This window comes from Morone saxatilis, unplaced genomic scaffold, assembly GCF_004916995.1.
Source record: "Morone saxatilis isolate NCDOM2014 unplaced genomic scaffold, NCSU_SB_2.0 Contig21, whole genome shotgun sequence".
Taxonomy (NCBI): domain Eukaryota; kingdom Metazoa; phylum Chordata; class Actinopteri; family Moronidae; genus Morone; species Morone saxatilis.
In genome coordinates this window covers 5436715-5451009 of record NW_023339774.1, presented here as the reverse complement: position 1 = coordinate 5451009, position 14295 = coordinate 5436715, and the positions used below count along the sequence as shown (strand labels likewise).

Genomic DNA, 14295 nt, shown 5'->3' with positions numbered 1-14295 from the left:
GCGTTTGGATCAACAAAGTTCCATTGATTTTGAAAGTATTTGTGTATGCAAAACACTCAAAATCAGCTAGGGGAATACCAATCAGTTTAAGTATTCACGTTACTTCTCTGGTGTGGGAGAGGCCAATCGATGTTTGTGAACACCTTTTATTCCAGTGTCTGATAAACAGTGTAATGTAAAGAACCTGTAAGTAACCAAAGTTGAAAAATGTGAGGCTGGGCAAGATAAAAACGGTTCAGGTTTATTTATTAATAGAAAAATGAATTGCATACAGTGCTGCCCTGTTTCGCTTTAAACTATGATTTACATAGGAAAAATAGATTATAAGTTTGAAGAGGCAGTGAAAGACCAATGGAGTTTACAGATATGCAAAGAAGCTTATTTCACTGTACATGAATTATTGAAACATTTTACAATGATGCATCTTTATTTGAAACAATGGAAACCCTGATTCAGGGATTGCATATAAGCAGTTTTTATTCAACAACTGTCTGAAGTTTTACATGACACACAAAAACACAAAACCTAATACATGTACAGTTCTCTTTCAATTAAAAAAAAAATCTATAAATGTGACATTAAAAAACATAACTTTATGTTAAAAAAACATGACAAAAGTAAGACAGTATTTTAAAACTATAATTCCTCACTACTAATGACAAAACATGCAAGATAATTGACATATGTTTCCATCTTGATGTGCTCTTCTGTGTCATTATATTGTCATTGTTGTAAACATTATTGCAACCTTGGCTGCAAGTTTGAGAAAGTTCACAAAAACTAATTAAAAACTGAAAAAACAGTGAGAACAAAGTAAATTAATTTACAAAAGCAGTACACAACAATACACACAAATATATATTTGATTTTAATAATATTAATCTGTATATGTCATTATGTTTTTAATAATGAGTCTCCCTTTCCATAGCTTAAAGGTTTTACCTTTAATTAATTAATGAAAATAGAGCTGTTTGAAATCAGTCAAATACATTGCTCAAAAAGAAAAAACCTCAAAAGTGCTGCACAATGTCAACAGGCGTTATGAGAAATTGGGTTCAATTGTGTTTGTTGCAAGTGTATTCTCATGGACACACTAAACCATCAATTATAATAAGGTCATCAATGCTGGATGAACACGTTCTGTAATCAATGAGAGAATAAGAAACACTTACTGCAAGGTTTTTGCCCTTGGGATAACAAGAACACAGATGTTTTTCAAAAAGTACGTCTCTTGGGCAAACACCTAATTAAAGTGAAATAGGGGTTAAGAAAGATTTTGCTGCACTATAAAACCAATACAACAGAAGAAAAGTCATTCTCTCCCTGATGCTATTATTCTACACTCTGCTGGGAGGCTTTCGGTGAGGTAATTAACTTCGCTGACATGTTGTGAATTCTCGCCTCTCAGACTGAATGCTGGATGTGCAGATAGACTGATTGAAAAACTCCCATTTAGGTTTCAATCTTTAAATTATCCACGTCCGACCATATTTCTGTGGTAATATTGCTGATAATCGCACTAATTTTACACTTGGCAGGAGATAATAGTCGCAGCTTATCCTCGGCAACAAGCACTAATTGCCATCCTCATTCTTTCTGTCATGCAAAATAAAATACCTGCTGCAGTCCACTTGACGATGGAAAAAACAGAAAAATAATTATGTCTGCAAGGTTAAATGAAACATAAACGCCCTTATCACAGTGGAACACAATATAAATATGTCACTGCACTGCAGCTTGACACCGATCATGCGCATTTCATGTATTACATTTTCTATGTTGTAGTAAGCCCTCACAATGTGATGTTTCATGCATCCCACAGTGTAGCAATTTGGGTTTTTTTGCTTTTTTTCAGTCTTTGTTAGAGATCCTAAATCTCTCATAAACGGACAGTTGGAGCTGCAATTCATAATTTAATGACCAAAATCTATCAACATTTTCTTTCAGTAGAATGTTAAAGCTTGAATATAGTATAGAAACACAGTGAAAAACACCCCCATATAGGATTGTTTGTTTTACTCAACAGTACCAAACCAGAAAATCCTAATATTTGATAAGGTGTGAATTTGGCCTTTCTGCTTGTTAAATAACTTATCTGATTCACTATTGCAATTTCTGTCAATTTCCTGTTGGTCACAGCAGGAGTCATAATTAAATGAGTGTGGATTTTCATTGTGACTAATTTCTGAGTTTTAGCTGAATGAACGAGAGTTGTAAATTCATCTAACTTGCTTGTCACACCAAGTTTCTATTGAATAGAAAAGTACAGATTGTCAGTTTTTAAGTGAGCGCATGCTTTGGCCTCAAGGTGAAACGACTGAAGAACACTTCTGTCAGTAATCGTGCTTTCAGGTGGTCATGAGCGAATGACTTAAGATAATGGAACAAATTTACATTCTAGGAGAGTTTGACTTCAAATGACTTAAAACAACATGACTTTCTGAACTTTTCCTGAAGTTATAATCCTTCAGATTTTTGTGAAATAAAACTGTTTTTGATACCATTTAGAGTAAGAATTGTTTTAGTAAAAGCCATTGAATGTTTTTAGATTTTGTTATTTCCTCTCTAATTAATTGGTTTTGATTGTTAGTGGCGGAGTCCACCATTTGAATTGCTTTCACATGCATGAACCATTCACAGGAAATAATACATGTATGTAATCCAGTATTGCTATTTTTTCATTTTAAATAATGGATATAAACCTCACAGTTTACTGTTCACTCACTACAGCCGTATCAACTATTTCCAACAAAGACCTTTGGAGTGTGTGTCTTTCATAAGTCCCTTTTGAAACCACAGTAAGCTTTCTCCTTTCCTGCACTTATGCTATCCGCTAGGCTCGTCTATCTAGAAAATGTAGAAACTTTAAAAGATGATTAAAAGATAAAAGCGAGATACATAGGCTATATTCACGTCATTGGTTAGCTAATGTAAGCAAAATGCTAGCTAACTAGCCACCGATCTTATTTGTCTAATAACTTATGTAGATTAGCTAGCTAGCATTTTGCTAACATTAGCTAACTTAATATGTACATGGGAAATGAGAAGGTTGACCGAGGCTTGCTCAACTCTTATTGCAGCAGAGAGCAAAATGAGGCGGGACTTAGGAAGATTCCATTCTGTAACTGCACTTGCTGTTACCACAGTAACCACATATGTCACTAAATTAACCAGGACAGAAATGTTATGCATTAAAACTTCAATAGTCACAAGTTTGTGTTAAGCATACTGGACTACATACAGTACATAGCCTGCTCCATGAACAAAGGCAATTAAATAAACTTATAACTGATGACTTTAAACCATCAGCTTACAGACCACATATAGTATTATACCTCTAGTTGTATGCACCTTCTCTATATAAAGCTCATATAAAGCCGTCATTGTGTCACTTATAGAAAGGCTCAGTAAAGGAAACAGGATAAATTGAAACGTCTTCAATGTAAAATCTCTCTTCACAAACAGCCAGTCAGTTGTGGTTGACAGCTAAAGAAAAAAGGCCTGAATGCCAGTGAATATACAGCTGTTAAATTCAAACCATGTACGTTCACTGGAAAACAAAAAATGTTACCTGTCAGTATGAATTGCTGTTTTGTCGTGTGAATGCTATGAGTGTTCGCCTTTGAAATAAGCTGTTGAAATACCCATGCCCAGGCTGCACTTGCACACGCTCATTACTGCTTTCTTTGTTTACTCTCAGCATTGTGAAAACTCTGCTGCTCAGCCGCAGACAAGAAATATGTGTTTGTCCCACCCTGTAATCTCTCATGTCAAAGTGATATAAAAGTCTAAATAAATGGAATTGCAGAGCATTAAAAAAGATGACTGTGACATTACCTCCGATCATTTTCTTGGGTTGGGGGTTGTCTGGTGCTGCAGTACTAATACCATTAGTTTGATTGGAAGCTGGTTTAGATGTAAGACAAGTATTTTATCAGTCAATGAAGTCAGCTGCCCACTCAGTGTCAAAAGAGCAGAATCAAGCTTTATATCTGTACACCATCACAGATTGCTTCTCTGGTTTACAATGTGTAAATGGAGCAGGGTGAGGAGAGTGGAGTAACTATCCCTGACGCTTTGACAAGCACTTTGCTTTCAGCTACAAAATTTATAAAAAAAACAAAATGTACTTGTTAAGTTAGATCTGACAAATTCAATAAAACAGAAACTTGAAATACTACAATAATAATAAAGAAGAAATTTCTTAATTTTACCAAAAGGACATGTTGATCCTGGTCGGCTTTTTGACCACCTACATTGTTATTGAACAGGAGAACGCTATAAACCACATAAGACATTTTGATTCTGCTTGCAAAACCAAAATTTTGAGCAGAAAAGGCAGTTTTTACGCATAATATTATTATAAATTATGTGCACAGCGCAAAAATAACTTTTGTCAATCCTCTTTAAAGGGCTTGAAAACCTATTTTCTCATCAGCGTCTTATTGGGAGCCAAATTACCAAAATTTTCATTATTCTACTGCTTTTCTCTGTACTCTTCTCACTGGTTTGAAAAAGATGGGACTCGGTTAGATGGGAGTTGGTTAATCATCCTTCTGTACACCAGAATCTGATGACGGTTGGTGGTTGTGACTGGGCTTTTTTTCACTGTCAGTGAAATCTAATCAAACACACACCTGATGAGTGTTATTAAGAGTTCAACTCTTAACAGATAATAACTTACAATAATGATAATAACAGAAGGGTTTTTTTTAACTTCATTGTTTCATTTTTAGTCATGAATATTTATGAATATTTCATCGAGAAATACTTAAGGTCTACTGTGTAGGATTTAGTGGCATCTAGCGGTGTAGTTGCAGATCGCAACTCCGTCACTTCACACTCCTCTTTTAAGCACGGAGGAGAAACTACAGTGGCTGTGAAACATGCAAAACATGAACGCCCCTATTTAGAGACAGTGTTTGGTTCATCCCTTTTGGGCTACTGTAACAAAAACACAATGATTCCTGTATTCACTTATGAAAACCGATGTTATAATGTGTAATGTATGTAATGTTACACACTGGACCTTTTCTAAGATTTGTTTTCAGCGGATTTAATCTATGAGTTATCAGTGTTTTAAATTTTCAAAATTGTTTGAAAATCGTATTTATTTTTAAAAACACAAGAATGCAGGTGACATTTGGACTAATAAAATCCACTTAGCAAGTCAAACTTTCTGATCTTTAACAGTTTTTTTCAGTCACTTAGAGTCTGGCTCATAATCAGCAGGATTTTCAGTTCCCTCTTCTTGCAGAGGAAAAGACAACTTGGAAATGCCAAAAGTTGGGAGATACACTAGAATGTGAATGGAAATAATTTTATCATTTTGGTGGTTTAAAAAAAGATTTTTCCAGTATTTGGAAAAATGCTAGAATCACAGTGATTAAAACACAGAGAATGCATTCTGGGTTTGTTTGGGATTTTAACGTTTCTAGTATATTGACATTTACTCGAGAGACACGAATTACTCACTAATTATGGCGAGGTTTGAACTGTATTGGGGTAACACAAGCTTCATTTGGTTACACTTCAATTTGTTTTTGACATTTAATTTCATAAGACCTTGATTGGTTTCTAGCTTCAAGAGTTACTTCCTGGCATTTCCAAATAATTCATTCACTGCTTAATGGACATAATAAAAGAGTGCTTGCTTTAAAGCTAATCCCTCTAAGTACACACAATAACTGAAAAAAGGTAGCAGTATAACAATCCGCTTTATGAGCCCTCGCTGTTGTCCACGTCTCTTTATGATGTTACACTCGGCTGTATTCTGAAGTACTGTTTATCCACATACATACTATTGGCCAGTAGTCTCTTCTATACAATTTCTGCAACAACATTTCATGTTTAAATCCTCCAAAGCACTCATCATACAACAATACAGTAGTTCCTGTATGATTCCGCCATGGCTCAATGTAAAATATTTCTCCACATACTTTTCCCTGTTTGATGTATTGGAAGCACAATATTTGGATTCAATTTCAAAAACGTAGGCAAAAAAGTAGTGCTGACTACAAATCCCCAGAGCAGCACATAGGGTTTGATCATTTATGGACTTGAGGTACAATATGTGTACACCAGAAAATGAAAATGTTCTACAGAAGTGAAACATTGATTTGCAGTTAATGCAGCTTCTATGAGTGAATTTCAATTATAGGATGGATACCCCACAATGCTCTGGTACACTGTGGAGTTCTCAGTTAATTATTTGGTTGACTAATGTGAAGGCCTTGAGCTAGAGCAGCAAGCAAAGTCCCAATTTTCCTTTTTCCTCGATTGTTCACAAAGAAAAGAGAGCATGAGGCATGGGCATTTTCTCTTAGCAGGTTTAGGGCAGTGCTGGCAGGTGGTGTGCCTGGAAGGTTGCTTGTTTGATCCCCCAGAACTAACAGGAATCTACATTGTGAAGTAGATCTTAGTGAAATTGGTGCTTTTAGAGTATATCAATATTCATTACAATACAGGATATAGACCACATCTAAAATAATCAAATTGACATTGGATGCAGTGAACTGTGTTCCACTGTCACACTAGAAAAATTAATTTGTGCTTACTTGCCAAACAGGTCATGCTGGAAGCAGGGGTGGGATGTACTTACACATAGGTACATATTTAGGTTTTATTTTCTGTAAAAATACAGAGTGTACAGGAGTGTGTTTATTCCAGTGTCTGGATCCTCTCTACTAACGACCCTCAGTCTATACAACAGCCTACATAAAAAGCTTTTCAAAGTAGAGGCAGATTTAGGTTCATATTGAGATATTGATGATAGCAGCTTGGAAAATAATAATAGCTAATGATGAAGTTAGTTAGTCAGTAAAGTGTAGCTTGACTTATTTTTTTTAAAACTATGTCTTGTAGATAAGTAAATGGTTACATAATGACGTTATATCAGATATGCAAATGAGCACATGATGCTATCTAGCGACACATCTGGAACTTTTTGAACAGGCTTTAGCTACTTTCCACTGATAATAGTTAGCAACACATGTCACACAATCAGGAACCTCCATCTTATTTAACACCTAGTTGGATATAACAGAAGTTTCAGATTACTTCCAGTCATAATTACAACTTGTTGACAGGAACACTTTTTACATGTTGGAAACATAATTACAATAACTCCCATTTATACTGTAACAAGAGTACCATATCAAAAGCCACACAAATTGACTTTGAATGAATGAATGAATTGACTCTGAACATCTGGATACCACTAAAATGACTGACCTTGGGTCTGAAACTTTGCTGTTATAAGTACTGATTTGACTGAGCACTCATAATATAAAAACTTCAATAGCTAATTTTGTTAATTTTCAATCTGCTTTTAACTCTTAATTTGGACTGCAGCATTTCATAAAACGACAGCATTACTATGCACTTTGATTGTAAGTCTATAAACAATAATGGTTAATTATCGCCCAGCCCTGCGAGGATGTGTTCATTACCTGCTGTTGACATGCCCTCAAACAAGGCGTTAAACCAATCAACTGGTGGGGCTTATCAGCACCACTGTTGGCTCCCAAGTGTCAATGTGAATAACTGTGTGAGCATGGAGCAGGTGTTATTGGGATAAAAAAAAGCTGTCATCATTCAGTGAATTGACCCTTGGTAAATTAAAGTAAAAATAAAAGCTAATCTCCATTTATGTCCATATAAAAAATAAACAAGGACAAACCAAGTTGACTGGACCCTCTTCAATTACCGAACATAATTACAAGTCTTGCTTTGGTGAACAAGCAGACGGGCTGGGGAGAAAACCAAGGCTTTTAATCCTGAATGACTGAATTTTTGGTATCCAAAAATCTACTCAGTATTTTAAGGGCAAAAAAGCAGATAATGATCTCTACTGGGAAATGACGCTTTTAGAAACAGTGTTAAACTAAAGCAGAACCGTAAAAGTGGAGCAGAATCACCTTATATATTATATTCATCTTCCTTATTTGTTGACATTTCATAAACACCTCTTTTGTTAAACTCAAAGGTGATTGATGATATCTAAAAACTTATTCATCCCCAGCGTAAACCAGTCACTTGATTATGACTGAGATCGTTTTGTGCCTTGTGTGACCACTAACTCATCCCTGGGTGATGAATGCTTATCAAACTACACATAGAGAACGTGGTGGATGCATGATCACAGTGAAATGCTTTGATATGTGCAGATTGGCCAAAAATGTCAAGAGCATGATGGTCACAAAGCAAAACAAACTTTTAAAGCTCTGCATAGTGGTAAAGGTGACTTTGTGTCTCGGTTACTTTAACTGAGAACCTGTATTGTTGAAAACCGAGTAAAGTTTTAACAAAGAGATCAAGCAAGACCAAAAAGGCTATTCTGTACTTTGGCCTTTTTTTTTTGGTTTGATAGAGGGAATTGAATTGATCAGACAAAAGCTCTCTCTCTGCCAGATACACTTTTTGTCGCCTTGTGATGCCAGTCAATAAGTGAAAGGACACACCAGGTGAGATGAGCCGAAGGCTGGCACTGTCAGAACAGCACGGTGTCTGGTTCTGGCTCAGCAGAGCAGCTGCTTTGATGCCCCGAGAGCAAAGAGAGCTGAGTGCAATTTTTCAGTGCCTTAGTAGGGCGTTGCATGCTGGGAAGGCTAAAGCACCGAGCAGGTTTCAGTAGATTCAATGAAGGAAGCAGGCCTGTGGGTAAAAAAAAAGAGACGTGAAATTATTTTTGAGTTTGCTGATATTTTAGTGCAGATGTTATTTCATTAAATGTCTGCACCCCGTTGGTTCTGTCCCATCCATCTGGAACTCCCCCAGATATAAACCACTTTAAAGCTAATATTTAATATCCAACCCTTAACCTGAGAGCAAATTCAGGTTAGCTTGAGAGTTAATTCAGAGGAGCCAAAGAGTGAAAACATGGCTGACCTTTCTCTGAGGATTCCTGAAAATATTGTTACAAATGTCACCTTGATCAGATAAAAGTGTTCCAGTAATGGTCTTGTTAAATGTTGCTCAATACCACACATGTCACACTGCCACAGCAAGCCACTGAAATAAAGTCTGTGTCTAAAAATAAAATACAATCAGTAGAATAGATTAAAATATAAATCATCAAGCACATTGGTTCGAATGCACATTCGAGCCAGTAGAGAACACTGCTCTACAAATTAGTCATATCAAGTTTAATAGTAAATACAGAACAGCTATACTATATATCAGCAGACAAATCAAAAAGTGTACATTCAATTCCAAACATGCAGGAACTTGTTTCCTACCAACATTTACCTGCATTTCGACCAGATGAATCATTCTCTAAAATTAGTTCCTCAACCATAACGGAAGATACCGTCATTCCATCATTTTATTTTGCTACAGCATTGTACTATATTGATTAATGATTCTAAACAGACAAATGCATCTATTTTTTTCAACCAGTGTTTGTGCCAAAACGTGAAGTGCACATTGGTAAGAAAAGAAAAATCCTCACCATCATGGTCTACAGGCTGTGAGCAGAAATCAGCAGCATCCCACTCATAATTCTCATCAACCGAGACCTTTCTCCTGGGGAGGTCACAAAACACCACTTAGTATATAAACACAGTTTGAACGTTTAATGCACACATATGCACACTCATCAGTGTCTACAAACGGCAAAGCACTCCCAATAAAATATACACTGAGTCAGAGTTCTTCCGTCAAAAAGGTACTATTTGCTTTTTTCTTCTAGTCAAACCTTTTCATGTTTGCTTCACAGTTTAAGCTGAGAAGATTCTTTGTGTCATGTTGGATATTTTTTCTTCTAACATACCATGACATCTTATTTTACTATATGTTTGTTCATTTACACAGCATTCTCCATAATTCTCAGAGGTATGAAACACTTGTGAAATGTTTGTTGAGCTATTCAAACAGATAAATAGCTTTTTATATAGTTTTGACACTGTATCTCCAATCACAACATGATGTAAAAATGCACTTAGTAATAGTATATAGTAAAACATAATTTCCCTCATTCATTATGTCCTTAATACCTTTGGCTTGGTTCCATTTGGTGACTGTGCTTGTCCTCTGTGCTCCCCTGGCTCTCCTCTACAGTCTCGGGTGAGCTGGTGAGGGTTGGGGAAAGGTGACACAGGGACAGGCGTCTGTTAGCGGGCTCCATGCTGCCTCGGCCGCTGCTGGCATAACTGTTGTAGCTGCTTCCGGACTCTGGCACTCCCTCATAGCCTCCTGCCTCCACTTCCAGTGCATCTTGATCATTGTCTCCTGGCAGTAAACATCTGGAAGCTTCCTTCATGGCCTCCAAGGAACCTTCTGCCTCTTCCACGGCCTGCTGATAGGCGATTGGCCATTTGGCAGCATTTGGAAAGATGGATGCCTCTCTTCTTGGCTCGTAGTGGCAAGGCACGTCAGGATTTGGTGTGGGTCTCTCTGGACTGCTCCTTGGAGATAAAGAATCCACAGCAGGAGGGGAACGGGAGGCAGCTTGGGTGGCAGAAGGAGAATTTGCATGAGATTTGGAGACCTTCCTGGTGGGAGAGGTTTGGGGTTCCCAGAACAAAGAATCTGGACGACAGGAAGATGCAACAGAGCAGTTCTCTTGGCTGAGGGAGTCTATCCACGCATCCGGGGTCAGGAAATTGCTCTCTTTCCGTCTCTTTGAGTCAAGGCTCTGACTTCGCTGCTTAGAGTCCCAGCTTTTAGAGCGCTGGGTCACAGCTCTCCAGAGCTCTGGTTGTGAAGGTTGCGAGGAAGCGGGGACCCTGATAATATCATCCACAGAGGCAGGACTGCGCCAGTTAAAGCTTGTGCTATTACTCATGTCTTCATACCGGCCTCTGTGAGTCAGCGAGTGCCCTTTTTGCACATGAGAGGCGATTCTGTGGTGCAGCATGGGCTTTGTAGGTCGCATTACACATACCTCCAACTCTGGCTCATCCACACTCATCTCCACGCACACTACTTCATCAGCGGGCTTGGGGAATGCTACCTCCACTTTTGAAGAGTCTGGCAACGCATTGAGAGCCGAATTAGATCTTTCAGTATATTTATTGCTGTGGAAAGACAACATTGAAAGGCTGCCATGACTAAGATTGTTCTGTCTCGGTGCCTCAGAGCACGAATCACTCGTTTGCATTTCTAAGAGTGTGGATTGTGGTGAATTATCATAGCCCTCTGGTGCTGCCTCTACCCTTTCATGTCTCTGGTGCTTTGAGGAGAGATGTGGGAGAGTTAATCTGTCTTTGGAAAAACTGCCTGCCTCCTTAGATTGGAGGGAGGTCTGATGGGTGAATGATGGACCAGGATGATGGTTGCCAGACTTAAAACAATAGGGACTCGCAGGTGAAGACGCATTAACACGGGTGAGGGTTGGGATCAGAGCGGGAGGAGAGACAAGAGGAGGGCCTTCCCAATGCACAGAGGATGAGGAGAAAGGGCTCAGTGACAGACCAAATCTCTCCTTTTTGCCCTGGGGGTATCTGTGCGGCAAGGTGCTGCTCTTATATTCCCACAAGAGCTCACAACCACCGGCCTCTCTCCTCTCCAAGTCTGAATGCTCCCTCCTCATCTCTCTCATGGAGCTTCTTTCCAGAGTGTACCTCTTGAGCTCCCTCTCCAGCTCCTCCCTCTCCTGAGCCAGTTTCAGGCAGTGACTCAGGTTTCCCCTCTCCCGCTCGTGCTCCATTTGGAGCACCAGAGTGCTGGCGGTCGTAGACGGCTGACCTAGGCTTGATCGGATATGTGGGAGCACTGGAAATGTGAGAGTTATTTCTCTGTCTTGATGAGGAATGGTGGCCAAACTACTGCTTGAGCACATGCTGCTGAGGTCAGGAGAGCCATCATAGCTCACCTTCTGATCGGAGATATAAGCGCCGTGATGGGGCAGGCCATACATTTGGCGTGTGGAATTAGCTTCTGCTGGTTTGCAAGGTAGGAGATCAACAGAGAGCACAAACGGTGGGTCTTTCCTGTCTTCCCTCTCCGAGTGCAGGGACACGGACCTTCGCACTCTGGCAGGTCGGCCATACCTTATGCTTCTCTTGCTGTCTACACTCAGTGCATCACTGTCATACGGTGGGAGCATAAAGCGCCCATCTGGACCTCTAGAGATCAACTCAATTGGAGGAGATATCGGAGAAGAAGTTGTCCTAGTAAGGCGGCCTCTGCTGTAGTTGGATAATAGATGCTTCCGCTGGTGACGATTCTCAGTGCTAAAGGAAGAACAGTCTGTCTGCGAGGAGGAGGAGGTGCTGGTAGAGGAAGTGGTGGGATAGAGGATGTTGGCTGGAAGTAGGCTTTTCTTCAACACACTGTCTGGACTGCCGGTGCCTGAAGTCTTTCTGTGAGAGAGAGAGAGAGAGAGAGAGAGAGAGAGAAAGATAGAGGGGGAGGGAGGGAGGGGTGAAAAAAGAAAATTGTAAGAAAAACCGGAGGTGTAAGAGGGAGAGAAAATAAGACAGAGAAAATAAGATTTAGTGAGAGTGAAAGAGGGGGCGGGAGAAATGTAGACAGATAGAGACCAAAACAGCAGCAGCAGCCATAGATGAAGATGAGCAAGGGAGAGAAGATAGAAAATAGAAAATAAACTAAAGTGCTGGCATTTTCAACATATTTTAGTTAGTAAGTGATGCAGAGGAAAAGGTCAATGGGAGGGATTATAAGGAAATGATAAAGGGGTACTTACATTGATGGGGAGCATTTATAGATGGCATGAGGGGGCTCTGCTGAAAGGGAGGGAGGGAGGGAGAGGGGCAAGATGGTATCTGACTCATTAGGATACAACCACACTGACCAAGAAGTAAAAACATAATCAACCCTAATAAGAGCCCATTAAAGGGCCCGAGGCACACAGGCTTGTCCAAAAAGTTAATTACACTTACATTTATCAGCCACTAATGAGAAATTACCCTAATTAGCAAGTAATGTAAATGACATCAATAACTTTTACAACTGAATGGACGAGCAGGGGACAAGAGGAGCGCCAAATCCATGCAGTGGACTATAAATTATATAATGGATTGAAAGTGCCTTCAATATTTTATTGAATAAATGATGATATTCATGATGCAGTTCATCAAAGTGAGTGTCTGCTGAGACTCTGGAGTGAGGGACGTTTTTACCATCCTTCTTTCTGCGGCGCTGGTCCCTCTTGTGGCTGATGACACAGGCGGACCCCAGCAGCAAGACCAGTGCCAAGCACATGAAGCCGACCCCGCCCAGCACGCCGGCCAGTAATGGCTCCGGGACGAACTCCAGGAGTTGGGATGTGGCAGGGTAGATCTCCATCCCTGTGACATCGTTTCATCAGTGATATATATATTAGTAAATTAAAATAAAAGCAGGCTAGGTGTGACTATAGTGTCAGCAATGACCATAAACAAAATTAAATTACTAGTAAAATAATCTTGATGGCCTTAGTAGCAACACACACTTCATAGAAACAAAAACTAGTAAAAAGTATTTTACATAATTCCTCATTATAATTTATCTTATTTATTTAAATTTATTTAAAAAATATTTATCTGAAATTATACATTTAAATTCAAATTTGGTTTTTAGTTTGAAAGAAAGAAAAAAAGCTTTACAATCATCCGATCACACTGGCTGACCTTCAATACATGTATATATTTCATGCCACTTGCGTCAGTCTGTTCCAAAACACACTTAATTTACACCGCAAACAAAGCTCATAAAAATAATACAAGATTGTTATGAGCTTTGGTATACCAGTTTCAAGTGGATCTAATCTCCAATCAACAGTATGTCCCTGATGATCATTATCAGCAAATCACACTTGATTGTTTTGCTCAGTCACTGACTGAAATTATCCGCAGCACTATGTTAAACAATATACAATCCCTGGGTGACATCAGTGGGTATTGTAGATCCTTCTGTTTGATAACTCTGTACCATATCTAATGAAAAATTAATGTCACATTCACATAAGAATCAGAAAAGACCAGTAAAACTTCTATCACCAACTCTTTTGAGAAGTTATTAGTGGAGCTATTTCTATCATTCAGGCTTCTAATGGGCAGCGTTCCCTGGGGCCCTGCTCTAATTTTGGACCAACGCTGGGAACAGAGGGATGGGAAGGAATAAGAAAGGGAGAAAAGAGTTAGAGAAGGCGACTGAGGGAGGAGGATGGGCTGAAACAGAGGGTGGGGCGAGAATGTGAAGGGGGCAAGGTTGCTCTCGAACACCTACCCGTGGTGGAGACATTGACTGATGGACTGGGCTCGCTCAGCAACTCCCCGCGACGAGATAGCAGCCGCAGCTCGTACACACAGTCCTGAGACCAGCATCCGCACCCACACAAACACACACACA

The 14295-nt window shown here is 39.2% G+C and overlaps 1 protein-coding gene across 1 annotated transcript in view; it reads right to left on the bottom strand.

Annotated features, from left to right (window-relative positions):
* Positions 1-246: 246 nt before the first annotated feature.
* igsf9a (immunoglobulin superfamily, member 9a) overlaps positions 247-14295 on the bottom strand; it is a 51796-nt gene continuing 37747 nt past the window's right edge. The window contains exons 16-21 of the mRNA XM_035668621.1: positions 14173-14257; positions 13086-13253; positions 12650-12686; positions 9996-12305; positions 9452-9525; positions 247-8655 (exon numbers count right to left, since the gene is read on the bottom strand). Coding sequence (XP_035524514.1) covers positions 8492-8655; positions 9452-9525; positions 9996-12305; positions 12650-12686; positions 13086-13253; positions 14173-14257 — 2838 coding nt within the window. The 3' untranslated portion in view covers positions 247-8491. The remainder of the gene's footprint in view (positions 8656-9451; positions 9526-9995; positions 12306-12649; positions 12687-13085; positions 13254-14172; positions 14258-14295) is intronic.